The following is a 13,799-nucleotide window of genomic DNA, read 5'->3' as shown; positions in this document are numbered from 1 at the left end:
CGGGATGGGCAGAGAACCAGAATTCGGGCAGTTATCCAAGTGCTTGGTTTTCTGCTGTCTCTTTAGGACTGTCATCTCCACGGGGTCGTGCCCGGAGCCCAGCTGCCCTCGCGTCCCGCCTTCGGGACACGCAAGCTCCCACGGCGGGGTGGGGGGGAAGGTCTTCCTCCTCCCCCTCCCTCCTCCCCTCCCTTCCCCTCCCCTCCCCATCTTTCCTCTCCCTTCTCCTCCCCTCCCTTCGCCTCCCCTCCCTTCGCCTCGCCTCCCCTCGCCTCTCCTCCCCTCCCCTAGCCTTGCCTCGCTTCGCCTCGCCGCACGCTCGGAGGTCTAAGACTCTCCACTCTTCTCCATCAGGTGGAGCCGTCCGCGCCTCCCGCCCCCCCGCCTCGCCCGCGAACTGCGCGCAGGCACCTTGCAGCTCCAGGAGGTTAACCGAGGCCCCGGAGGAGGTGAGGCCAAGGAGCGGCGGGGCGGAGATGGCCGGGCCGCCGTCGGGGCTGGCGCCAGAGCCGGGCCGGCTGTGGGTCCTGCAGGTACCGCTGTCGTTCTCGCCGCCCCACGTGGTGGCTGCCGAAGATTGCCGTGGTTTTTCCGGCACTCAAGCTTGAAACGCCTCCCGGTCCTTTTAGAGGCAGGCAGCTCACCACTTAATCCAAGCTTTCTTTTTCCTTTCTGCGGGAGACCGGAGGCTGCGGGGAGGGGGCGGAAGAGGGTTGGGGGAGGGCGGGGTGGGAGGAGAAGGGAACAGGCCCAGCTGGCGATCTCAGCGGGTCTGAGGGTCGTGAGGCGTCTCAGGGATCAGTGCGAGAGGGAAACAAGGTCCTTCCAACCTCGGATTCCCACCATCCCTCTCCTGTCCAAGATCGAGTGTGTGTGTGCCTGCGGTGCGCACACGCCTGTACGTGAGCCTGGTTTCGTGTATTGCACAGTTCGCTCGCTTCATGACCCTGGTTTTGTAATATTTCCTTGGGGGCTGAATTAATCTGGGCCCCAGGCCACTTAGGAATTAGCAGTCAAAATGAAACAGCAGCTTAAAGGATAAATGTTAGTTAAAATATCCAGTGTTGCTTTGTGGGTATGGTCTACATTCTAATATTATTAGTCTTCCTCGCTGCAAGGCTTGCCTTAGGAATGGTGCCCAGACTTTAAATTTCTCCCCTCACCGGGTAGGTTTTAATGGAGACCTCCGACTAAAGTTAAAGCACTCTACCTGCCATGTTCTCACTCTTGACATGTTGTCTGGCATAGGCTGTTCAGAATCACCACCCATCCTGTGAATGTGTTTCTGATTTGCCTCTTCTCTTTCACTGTCTTCTCTGTCAGCAGGGCTGAGGCTGTGCTGACTCTCTGCTTCTGTACCTTGTTGCTAATTTAGCTGATGGGACGCCTCTTTGGGGTCCTCTTGGTTTTTGTTGCTCAGCATTCCTTTTTCTCCCCCCAAAATTGCTTACAAATTTCCCTTTGATCTGTTTAACAGCCTTGAAGGGATGCAGTTAAATAAACTATTAAGTTAAGAATAGAAAAGTCAACAAAGAGGACATCTACTAATTTGTAGATCTCTGATGTCAACTGCCAGATGTAAGTAAGCTCCTACCAGCACATACTTTTCTCAGGCGGCCCTACTTCTCTTTTCTTGTTCATCAGTACCAAGGGATACATTTTTAAAGTTAACATCCACATGGAAACTTGGAGTTGGAATGTGCCTGGAAGTCAGTAAAATCCCCCAAGTACGTAATACTAATGGAAGGAAGGCTAAGAGTCCCCCAAATATGTCCCCAAGGTCCAATGAATGAAGAAAGCAGTAATTGATTTTATACTGTAAGGCACACACCAAGAGAGCATCTTTTAGCTTTGTCCCCTTACTCTTTTGTCCCTCCACCTTCTTCTGTAAAATGCTGCATATTATACACAGTTGTAACTATCCTTATAGTTTGTACCTTATGTGTTTACTCTGCTTCCATACTAAACTATGAGTTCCAGAAGGCATGGTCTGTGCCTGGGATTTTAGCTCCCCCAGTGCCTGCTTATCCCGGGTTTATCTAAATGTCCATCAAGGAAACAGACGTAGGTAAATTGTTTGTTATCCTGGAGGAAAACAGTTTGATTTGAGTGTGGGCTTCACGACAGGTAAAAGACCTGAAGGTTCTTCAGAGGCAGTTGCCTATGACCTTGGCCTCTCCTTCGCAATAGGATTCACAGCACCTCTTGGAGAAAAAGACACTCTCAGAGTGATGGAGTGCTTATTAGAGGAGAGGCTGCAAATGCAAAGGCAGGCTACTCCCCTCTCCTTGTTAGGAAATACACAAACCAGGATGGTAATAATAATAAATGGGCATGTGTCACAAACCTGCTTGATTTCCCTCTAGTTCCTTCATTTTGTTTTGGAGGACTAGTGCAAAGCAAACTATGGCCTAAATGTAAGGGTTTTTATCTCCCACCTCACCTCCCCCTTTTAAGAAAGTCTCCCAAAAATGTAAAACGTGCTTATCTCTTCCCCAACTCTGAGACTCCCGCTGCACGCGTTGGCCAAGTCCTTCCCGGGGGAGAGATGCATCCCCCCGCTCCTCGCGGCTTCGCTGTTTCCCTTTCAGCCAGTTCCCAACCCCCGTGCAAAGGCAGGGCACGCATATTTTAATGCGTGTGCATGCATATAGTCCTAACTTCACTCCCTTTGAACAACCTTATGCGGTGTGGACAAAAAGTCCCAGTCGGCTCCCCGTTCAAGATGCCTTTTGGTCAATAATGGTGACAAAAGCTGCATTTCCCCCCTTTTAGGGGGGAAAAAGGAGAAGGGAAGAGAGAACAGAGCCCCCCCCCCCCCATGCCGCCCTCCGCTTTGCATAGATCTCCTTTTTCCAAGTGTTTCCTCTTTAATTATGACCTGTTTCCCCTCCCTCTCCCCCCGCCCCAGCTTCAGTGAAAGGAGCCCTTCTGTCACTCGTCACTGGCTCCCGCGCCCGCCCGCTCGCGAGCTCGCTGTGGGAGGAGCCCGCCGGAGGAAGCCAAGCCGTGCGCCGGGGCTGCCGAGAGCCACAGAATGGATCTGCTCCGCGCGGGGACGTCGCTGACGAGCCCGGCTTCCCGCGGCGGCTAGGAGCCCGGCCACCCGGCCACTGGCATCGGCAGGCTGCGGGGACCTGGAGGCCCGGGGAGAGCGGGGCCGCGCCGAGGGACGGACGCACGGACAGACCGATGGTTGGCGCGCGCCCGGGAGGACCGCGGCGGAGGCTGAGCACGGAGAGCCGCCCGGGAGGAGAAACTCACTGTCGACCCAAGTTGCCCCGCCGGCTCTCCCTCGCGGCGCTGAGGAATGAAACCTTTCCAGCTCGATCTGCTCTTCGTGTGCTTCTTCCTCTTCAGTCAAGGTAGGAGCCCCGCGCGGCGGCTGGAGTTGCCAGGAAAAGTCGGCTGGGGTGGCGGCTGGCGGGGCGCGGGGGGTTGGGGGCAGAAATCGGGGGGCCGGCTTCGGAAACTCGCCCCGATCCTTGCGTCCGAGATGCGCCGGCGTGGCTTCTGTGCCTTTGCCAATGCAACAGAATGGTCCTGTTTATTTTCCTTCTGCAAGGAAGGGGTGTGGGAGGGGTGACTTTCTCCTCTCACTTGTCAACCTCCAGCCCAAACTCTCCGATGCAAATGAGTTCTTTATGCTCCGGTATGTTAATGAGGCAGTTATCTGTGAGGCTCTGGCGCCCTGAACTTCTGGGCACCTCCTCTCCTTCCGACTCAGGTTGGGAGAAGGAGCGGGGCGGGAAGGGGAGCTTTGTTTAGGTGGCTCTTTCAGCTCGAGGAAGGTCTGACTTGCAGGAGTGGATTCAGAAGCCAGTGTGTGCGGTTACACGGTGGCAGAGGGGGCCGCCCGTTAGCCAGCGCACCGCCGGGGTGATGTGCAGTGGCTGGGGGAGAAGCTGGGCAAGAGTTTCATTGAACGTAGTGTGCTCTGAATAAAGCTGAATTCTGAATCCCACACAGCCCGGATTCAGGGTCTAACGTGAAATGTCGCCCCTGGTGCTGATTGTTTACTTTGCGCAGCCTAGCATGGGCAGAGAGGCTGGTGGACTTTTCCGGAAAGAACTTTGCTACCTCTGGGCTGGCTCCCTGCCCACGGGAGCCCTGGGGTGGGCGTGGGGGGCTGGCCTGGGGAAGGGAGGGGGCAGGCGATCTGGGCAGGGGCTGCGGGGTGCCTACTTAGCCAAAGGCATCAAAAGTCACCTGTGGAATTGAGTTCGAAGGGGAGAAGTAAATCAGCTCCTTCCCACTGGTTAGGCATGCCAGGGCTGCCTCTGCCTTCTGAGGCAGCATTTGTGCCAGCCTGCTGGGCTCTGAGAGGGACAGGACTCTCAGAAAAATCCACAACAGAGCATGTCCATCTGTTGATTAAATGAAGGGTAAAAGTTTTCAAGGAAGCAGAGCCCCGCCATGGTGGGGGGGGGGCGGGCTGGCTTTGCAAGCGAACTGCATGTCTCCTTTTCTTTCCCTGTCAGGGAGAAGCCGCATGTAAGCAGAAACCCACACCTCCTGCCTCTGCTCCTGCAGTGGTACTCAGGGTCGCTGCACATTTCCCCTTTATCAAACTTTGCTCCTGGCCATCCTGATAAAACTCGGGGTGGGGGGGGGCTTTCCCCCATTACAATGTGTATATGCCCACCACCTGCATGTAATTATAATGTGGACACACATGCACATACTCGTGTATTCATAGGGGAGTGTGCATGTCACCAGGGCTCCCTACAGCAGCAGGAAGATAAATTGCCTTCCCTAGAGTTTTCAGGCTGAATGAATAAGAACTATCTCAGAACACTGGTATAGAAACAGTTTGGGTTATATTACCATTTTGTGAGATTACCCTCCTTGGATGCCTGTGTGCTGGCTTAGGGGCAAACACACACTCTCACACACTCACATTCCTGTTCTCCTTTGCCTCTTCCCACTGTACTCAGGAAGTCGCCTGTAGAATCCCTAAAAGGAGGAGCCCACCACGCCCCCCACAAATGTTCATGGGACCCGCGCACATGTTAATCCGCCCGTGTGTTGTTGGAAAACTGGAGCTGTGCTTCTCCTCTGGATTGGCATAAGACGCCTTTGGTGTCTGAGTGCCTCTTCGGTTGTCTGAACCACTGCAGTGTGCATCTTCTGCTTTGCTTATCCCTTTTTTCAGTACTGGAGCTCCTTCTTCGCTCTTCTCATAGGAATCTTTAAATATTTACCTATGGAGGTTAAATGCTCCGTTTCATCTATCCTTAGCCCTGAGAGCACTAGGGAGAAAGCACAGTGCCCTGCAATGCCTACTTCCTTGTGATTCCTGAGTGTTCTGAGCGTGGCCGGCACTGCCCGCCCTACCCAGTGGTGTAGATGTCACGGTCCACGGGGCTCCAAAAGAGGTCTAAAGAAAGACCATGAGACAAAGTGGTGGTAACCAGCCAAAATCCCTTGCATCACTGGACACTGTAGGTTCCATGAATAGATAGCATTGGATGACAGGAATTCAAGGGCCAAGTGGGATGCTTTTTATGGACTTTGGTGATATGTTACCTTTTGACTTGATCCATAGACCTGTGTTTTAACGTGGATGTTATCCTGAGTATTGTGAATCCCCCCAGAGGATTCTACTCAACTCTACACCTCTATGATCAGTTCCTAGACTGTGCCCACCCCTACCTGGCACTGTAGACTTCTCAAGTTATTAGTTCAAGTGCATCTCTTCCGAAAGGTCATGGGAGGACCTGCCCACAGGCTCGAGGTCACTCCTGCAGACAACCCCTGCCTGAATTTGTACCCTGCCTGGCGCGCCCTACTGAGTTACCCATTTACCCCCGCCCCACCTCCCTCACACTCTTCCTCCTGGGATGCTTTCCAAAGAAATGTGCAGGGACTCAGGGATGCCCCTCCTCTCAGAGAAAACAAATGTCCAGCCTTCTTTTTGGACCTTTTCCTGGCACTCTCGTGACACGTCCGTCTGCTGCCCAGCACCTCTCCCAGTGGGAGCCTATGTGTCATCTTAGAGTTTCTGGTAATGCAATTCTCGTGCTTCCAGCTCCGGTTGTCTCATTCCCCCTATGGAGGGAGAGCTTCAAACAGCGCTCTGAACACTTCCTTAGCAAAACACTGAAGTCAAAACTCTGAAAGTCCCTTTCAGTTGCCCTTTCTGTCCCAATGTGTCTGGTATTTATTCACGTTTACTTTTTCTCGAACCCCTTAATAGAGAGTGAAATCCAAGTCTGTCAGTGTCAGTGATACGCTGTATCCCCTCTCCATTTAAAGTTTGGGCTTCTCCTGTAAATGGGAGATTGAATATTTATTTATCTTTCCTAAGGTGGCAGTAGAAAGACCAAATGGCGTGCCTCCATTTCCTCCCCTGCCAACGTCCCCGGGCCTGGCTCCCCACAACGAAATGGCGAGCCGCCAGTGTGTGCTGCTTGTGGATTTCTCTCTTGCTGGGGACGCCACTCCCATCAGCTGTCAGGACCGCGTGCTTTGTACAGAGAGGGATAATGTCACAGCACAATTTGCCTCCTGTGGAGAAGAGGCATGTTCTGCTCCTGGGTGAAAAGGGATCGATTCTCTTGTCATCCATAAACTTGGAACTTACGACATTTTTTTCCCTTTATCATTTCCGTTTGCCCACAACTGTTTCCCTCCATGCCCTCCTTCATCTTCAAGATCCGCGAGGCAGCCTGCACCTCCCCGTCTTAAGTAGCTGCAGAGGAGCCATGCGCTCGCAGGACGGAAGGTCGTGTTCCGCAGCAGATCCAAAAGTCTGGGGAAGGCACAGTGACACTAGTTGGTGCCTTGAACTCAGACGCTCTTTGGAAAGGTGTTCTCTCTGCACACTGACATTTTCCCCTAGCACTCTCAGACTGTCCCTTCTGGCCTCAGAACCTCCCGGGGTTGGAAAGCTCTAACTCTGGCCCAATCCAGATCTCTCGTTGGATTTTCATGCATGCCAGGCTGCTCTGAGTGTGTTGGGGGATACGGGGGTGGGGGGGCTGTGAAAACTGGCATTTACTTGTCAGTGACAGTCCCTGAATTGAGGATTCACCTGGGCTGTCACCTCCCCCTTGGGAAGAATCGAATTGACTTGCTCTCCCGACCTGCTGGCAGGAGTCACCCAAAAGGCTCTCTGATGGCTACCTGAAGGTCAGACGTTCGTGGTGACATGAGTCTCCAAGGGGAGAGAGTCTGAAGCCAAGAAGGGGCAAATAGCTTGTGAGTGGAGACACCCAGCTAGGATGAGGAAAGCCATGAGGATGACGGGAAGATTGGAGAGGAAGGAGAAACTGCTTCGAGATGTCTTAACTTGGGAGAAGCTCCCTTGGGGAGGGAGAGGGGCACTGAAAGTTACCAGGAACACATCAGAGGCAGCCAGAAGAATGGGGGGCTCCTAGGGGGTACAGGCTGAGGAGGCATTAGAAAAAGAAACTGGGAGTGAACCGCAACTTAGCAAACATTGAACCTTGCCCAGAACTGTCATATAACAAAAGATGAGGCAAGTAATAAGCTGCTCCCCGCACTGGCACCCCGAGTGGTATGACGTCTTGTCTAGAGGAGGAAGAATGGTTCCTTTTGTCCTGGAAGGTCAATGCACAACTGCTAAGGGTGTGGGACCACTTCTTGAACAAATCCTCGGACACATCCCTTGGGCATGGGGGTGGTCTCCGTGTCTGCTGCCCAGCAGGGAGCTCTCTGTTGCCAGCCACACCCATTGGGGAGGGAAGAGAAGCTCCCCAGGGGGAGAGGGGTGCGGGTGGGGGTCAACGCCCTCACACGGCCCTTACAGGATACTGCAGGGGGCCTCCCTCTTGGGTTACAAAGGAGGATCTCACTTGGAACATGGCAGCAGAGAGCTAGGCATGGCACCAAGGAGCAGCTCTCCCTGGTGTGCCTGTGTTGGTAGGAGCCAGGGCCAGCAGGAGATGGGGTGGAGCAGGGGATTAGGCCTGAAGATGCAATTTTTCTTTTTTGTTCAGCCCAGTGGGGGTGACTTAGGCGGCATTATATTGCAGACCCAAAAAAGCGCATGAATAATCCAGAGTGAATTCAAGAGATTTCAATAGCAAAATAATAACAATACTAATGATACCTTTGATTTGCAGAGTACTTTTCTTCCAAGGAGATAAAAAGATAAACTGTTTTGGAAACATGAACAAGGAAAAGAAAATTGGCTGTGACGGAGGAGTGGGGAAGGAGGGCCAACAGCATTCATTTTAGGGTCTCCTAAAAATCGGGGCTGGGGAGGGGGGCTGTTACATGGGCAAGAGGCATCATTCTGCAGCTCCCGTTCCTTATCCTTCTAAAATGGTGAAATACATAACTTTGATGTGAAAAACCAGGCATTTTTAATGGGAGTCAACTAGGAAGTGTGAGGCCACATATCCTGCCTGTGCCTGGGAGCAGAGACCCTGATTCAGCAGTGGGGAGGGTCGGTAAGATCGGGAGAAGGTCAGAACTTGCACTTGGACTCTCCACCCTTGCAGCGATCCTGATTTTAATGATGGTGCTGGCGGCACAGCCATTGGGGCCCCAGTCTTCCCACAAGGTCAGTGGACACCCCAGTGTTGATGTAGCAGGGTCGGGCTGGGACGGCTTCTCTGAGGGAGGTCTGCTCTCTTGGGTTGCTTGTCGCCTCGTTGCTGTCCACAGGGAGTGAGGAGAAAAACAAGGCAGCATCCCATGCCTGGCTGGGCTAGCTTTGCCCTGTGTTCCAAATACAGGGGGTTTTATTTCCATCGAGGAGACGGAGTCCATTGCTTTGAGGCACAGATGATATTGTATATGGTTTCCTTTTCCCTAGGGGAACACCAGAATCTACAGTTAGGCATGCACGTCCAGTAAGAAGGTAGATAACTTACAGATCGTTGCAATACTTCTTACACGGTGATGCAAAGAATGCCATGTCTTGCTTTCTGCCAGACCTTGAAGATCAAGCCTGGAAGGGCTGCAGCCTTCCAGGCTCTCTTGGAATCCACACCGTTGCCATAGAGTGAAGATCTCCACTGCCATATTGAATGTGAACTTCCATTAACATTCTGCTTCTGAACCACGGAAGGAGCTAGGGATCCAACATTGTGCTTCCCCCCCACCTTTTCTCTTCCGAGTGTGAAAATGAGTACTCTGGCTGTATATTTCTAGAAGTCAGTAAATGTCAATATTGGATAAGTGTTTCCTTTCTATCACTGCAATTTAGCATAAGCTGCTTGGAAACAAATGTCTTCCGTAAGCATACAATGTTTCCATGAGTACACAGTCAACAAGGCTATGAGGATTAAATAAATGTCAGCTTTCCTTGAGTACACTGGTAACAAGTCAAAACAGTGGAAATAGTGACCAGCCTGGGAAAATCCTGCTCCCTGTTGAATTATTCAGTTGCAGTCCTGGCTGGGGCTTGGAGGGTGAGAGGGGCTCACCCACCCTTCCCTCTCACTCCCGGACGGAAAGGCAAGGAGGTCGCCAGACATAGAGAATGACCAAGATGGTCAGCTTCCTTGGCCTGTGTTCCCTGGACAGTTGTTTGTAAGTTCAGACTCTTTCTAACCCTTGCCTAGAAGACAGGAATTTGAAATCTGATACTGAGTTGCATGGCAACCAGGGCTCCCATTCATCATTCCACACTTTTCCCCAGGGGCTCCATACTTTTCCCGGTGTCTCAGAGGGCCACATTCTCTTGGTCTTTTTTGATGCACTTGAGGACACCAAAGCTCAGCCCTTGGCCAAGCAGCTTATTACTTGCCTCATGATAGGCCAACTGTGTGGTGGGCACTATGCCAGGGACTTCTGAGGCAAAGACCCCTTAAGACATTATTTCTGCCCCGGTAGGGGCTCTCCACCTGGTGAGGGAGCAGACACTTTGACTCATGGTTACGGGCTCAGAGTTGTCAAGAGTATTCTGAGAGCTGCTGAAATGACCGAGGGCATCAGGAATGGCTGCACAGAGGCAATGACTTGACTTCAAAGCATGTTTTGGAGCCCTCCTGGGGAAGCACAGAAAAGAGTGTTCTGGGCTTGCCTTAGTGTGTGCAAAGGAAAGAAGGCAGGACAGAATGCCATCTGTTCCGAAGCAATGGGTAGTGTGGGTGGCTGGAATATGAGTGTGTGGAGGGTTGTGAGAAGCTCAGAAAGGGGAGGGTCAGCTTGTCATAAATACCATGCTAAATGTTTTGATGACTTAACTCTCAGAGTTAAGTCTGTTCCTTAGAAACATTGTGAGTAGCTTCTGGGTCAGCTCTCCTTTCTGTGCCATGCATCCTGTGGATAAAAAAAGGGGAAGAATCCATTTGTTATTTATTCTTCTTGCTTTGCCATGTCTTTTATATGGGGCTTTAAAAATGTGGAACTGAATGGACATACACCCATTCTCTCCAGCTCACCTTCCTTCATAGCTGGTATGTAAAGGGTGGGGAGGAAACTAAGTGAGAGCGAAAGTGTGGAGGAACCAACCTTCCCTGTTGGTCTGCTTTCCAGAAGGAGGCAGAGAAGAATAGCAGGTAGACGTATATTTAAGAATAACGCGTTGGATAAAGAATGTGGCGGGGGGTGGGGCGCCTGGGTGGCTCAGCGGGTTAAAGCCTCTGCCTTCAGCTCAGGTCATGATCCCAGGATTCTGGGATCGAGCCCCGCATAGGGCTCTCTGCTCAGCGGGGAGCCTGCTTCCTCCTCTCTCTTACTGCCTACCTCGCTGCCTACTTATGATCTCTCTCTCTGTCAAATAAATGAATAAAATCTTAAAAAAAAAAAAAAGAATGTGGCAGGGAACCACGGAGTACTTGGAAGCAGGGATGGCTACGTGCACGCTGGATTGTGAGTCAAATGGTGGCCACTGAGGAATGGGACTTACCCATTTCTGGGGCCCCGAGAGGCTCACCTAACGTTGAGGACGAATGGTAGGTAAACCAGGAAGGGAGACAAGAACAAGGACGAGATAAGTAAGAAATGCCTAGAGACATTTTGCTGATGATTTCTTTGCTGTTCTGAGGAGAAAGCTAAGTTTTGCTGGCTTTGAGGAAAACAAGTTTACAAGCTGTGATTCCACTCAGAAGATGGTTAGAAATGTTTAGAAGTCTCTGGTATCAAGAGTAAAGAACGTCATGAGATCTGCTTATGGGTTCCACACTTGGGGCTGTTCTCATCAGGAATTGGTGGGGATTTGGCAGGATGAGCTCAATAGTGAAGCAAATACATGCATTGTTCGGCCAGAAATAGGCAGTGACGTAGCTAAGACTGTCGATACTTAATCCTAGTGTCTAAGGCCAGCCCGCTGAACAATTTCCCACTGCTGACAGTGCTCTGAGGGTAGAATTCGGGCTACCAAAAAGGGAAGAGTCAATTCCCCAGGAGCGGATCAAAGAGTAGACTAGATACCACACGAATCCTCTCCGACCCCATGATTCCCTGAATATTATGTTAGCAACAACCTATTGATTCTGGATAATAAATTCCTAGAAGATAGATGATGTGTTACAGATGTCTTTTTTGTCCAGCACATTTTCTCATAAGTGCCAGCAAAGCCTGTTGGTGATGGCAGTAATAATGTTTTGATGCTGCTGGTGGTGGTGGTGATGAGTGTTGGTGTAAAGCCTCCCAAACTGTAGAGTGCCATTCTCAAGCCCTAGTTCATTTCATTACTGTGCTAGCATGAGAGGCAGCTGTCACACTGTCATACCCTCCGAAAGGTCACGTTGCTCGACCAAAGTCACTCTCATCCGCTTCACTTTTTCATATGCCTCAATGCTTCTCAAGATGCTGGGAGATGCAGTTGCTTCAAATCATCCATCCTGAAAAATGCATGAGAAGATCCTAGGCAGTGGCATAAGAGGGAACATGTTCTTCAAACTTGTGGGAATCCTCGGTGGCTAGGCAGAGAAAAGGATTTTAAGGATTTCCCATGAAAACCAGGGAGCTGACCTTCACACCGAGCCTCGCACTCTGTCTTTTGATTCCAGGCTTTTTCTGAGTTGGTTCCTTCATCTTCTGACATTCAGCTTTACCTTGAGGCCATGAGGTTTCCGGGGGGAACCACAGGCCAGCCTCTCCGGCTGAATAGCAATCAAGGAGATGTTGCTTGGATAGTTCCTTTTGTGGCTGGGTTGACAATTAAAAAGAAAAAAAAAAAAAGCAAGAGTAGGAACTTTTATTCTCTTAATTGGTTGATTAAAATATCCATTTCTTTTATCTACCTGCCCTGGTGCCAGGCATGCTGTTCAGCACAGAGGACTCTGAATAAATGTTGGAATGTTGGCATGAATGGCAAAAAACAATGCAAAGGAAGAGAAAGCAGGGTTTCTGACATCACATGCGTGGGGGCTGACAAGGCCCCCCTGGGAGGACAGAGGAAGATCCCAGCTATTTGGAGTAGGAAGTTGTTCCTCTCTGAGTGAGGCCTTGAAAGAGCAGGGGGTCACCAGGGACAGCGCCAAGAGAAACACCCTCCTGTGAGCCACCCACTTTTCAGTTTCAACAAAAAATCCTAGCCCTGTCCTTCTGTTCTTTAATGCATCTCAGTTTCCATTTCTGTCAGTCACCTGGGAGTGTCACAGGTCACTCGGCTCTGGTGCACTGTGACAGCCCACCTGTCACCCTTGGCGATGTTGGGAGCTATGATAGCTTCAGGGTAACAGTGGGACCTGGCTGGCTCATCATGCAGGCAACCAGGGGACAGAAGCTTAGAGCTTTCTCCTGAAGACCTTTCCTGGGTACCACAGGAGAAGCGAGGCCACCCTCCTCGCCTTCCTGACCTTGTGACAAAGAGAGAGAAATTGCCAATTAACCTCCCAGTGGCTTGACCCTCCATATTCTAGGACCCACAGTTTTCCACGCCTCTCTGAAGAACGCTGGGTCTACCCCACATTCACAGGGAGTCCCATTTCATCAGAGATCTGGCCTCAGAAGCCTTTTTCTTACAGAGAACGGTGCACCTGAGTGAGGGGCCATGTGTGGGAGAGAGAGAGAGGGCCTGTTTTTCACTTGGGTCCACTGGTGGAAATATGTTGGGATGTGAAACCGGAGAGCACTGCAGTTCCCGCATCAGCCTGATGGTGGCAGCAGCAGCGCTTGCAAAGTCCAGGAGTGAGCTGAGCGGAGGCCCAGAGCGCCCTTAGTAGCAGAAGAGCGGCCCTTAGTAGCAGAAGAGCCAGACTCTTGGCCAGCTGCCTGGGCCCTCGCCTGCCCATGACAGTGGGGCTGGGGCAGCTGAGCCAGAGCAGGGAAAGGGCATGAAGGGAAAAGACCAAGGCTTCGGATTGGCAGCAGCTCCCCCTGCTGCCAGAGGCTCGGGTGCTTTCTGCTGTTTCTGATGGATGTGAGGGCAGCGTGCTAAGGGGAGTGTGAGCAGAGGCAGGTGGGTACAATTAAAAATGTTCAAGGGTGTGGAAGAGTTGCAAAGAGAGACCTCAGCTAGCTGTCCATTTCCTTATGGCAGGTGTCTTCCCATGCTGGTGTCTTTCCTGTGGGTGATGAATGCGTCTGTCCCTCAACGCCCACCCTCCCCTCCCCACGAGGGGTGGCTGGCAGCCAGGAGCCCCACTTCCTGTCCCCAGCCCCCAACCTGGGCCCACTGCGCTTCTCCCCAGGAGTTTGCCTCTTTAATGATCCAGGAGCCGATATTTCTGCTTCTGCTCCCCTCTCATGCTGGAGAAGCAAAACAAACAGTTGCTAAAATTAGTCTCATTATTCCTGAACTCCCTGGAAGGCTGAAGAGGTGCTACTCTGTTTTCATCTCTGGACAGAAACAGACACCATTAAGACAAATCATGGTAAGCAGTGGTTGTTCATTTCAGAGCGCAACTTACCGGGCAAGGTAACCAGAGCCT

General features: G+C 51.7%; 1 protein-coding gene across 5 annotated transcripts in view; it reads left to right on the top strand.

Annotated features, from left to right (window-relative positions):
* Positions 1–328: 328 nt before the first annotated feature.
* KIRREL3 (kirre like nephrin family adhesion molecule 3) overlaps positions 329–13,799 on the top strand; it is a 532,532-nt gene continuing 519,061 nt past the window's right edge. For 4 of the 5 annotated variants that reach the window (XM_032868885.1, XM_032868883.1, XM_032868884.1 and 1 more), the window contains exons 1-2: positions 329–533; positions 2,912–3,365. In XM_032868885.1, coding sequence (XP_032724776.1) covers positions 3,311–3,365 — 55 coding nt within the window. In that variant the 5' untranslated portion in view covers positions 329–533; positions 2,912–3,310. The remainder of the gene's footprint in view (positions 534–2,911; positions 3,366–13,799) is intronic. The other variant, XM_032868882.1, reaches the window with a different exon arrangement.

This window comes from Lontra canadensis, unplaced genomic scaffold (genome assembly GCF_010015895.1).
Source record: "Lontra canadensis isolate GAN:19392208 unplaced genomic scaffold, GSC_riverotter_1.0 scaffold36, whole genome shotgun sequence".
Classification (NCBI taxonomy): domain Eukaryota; kingdom Metazoa; phylum Chordata; class Mammalia; order Carnivora; family Mustelidae; genus Lontra; species Lontra canadensis.
This window is presented reverse-complemented; position numbering and strand designations above follow the sequence as displayed.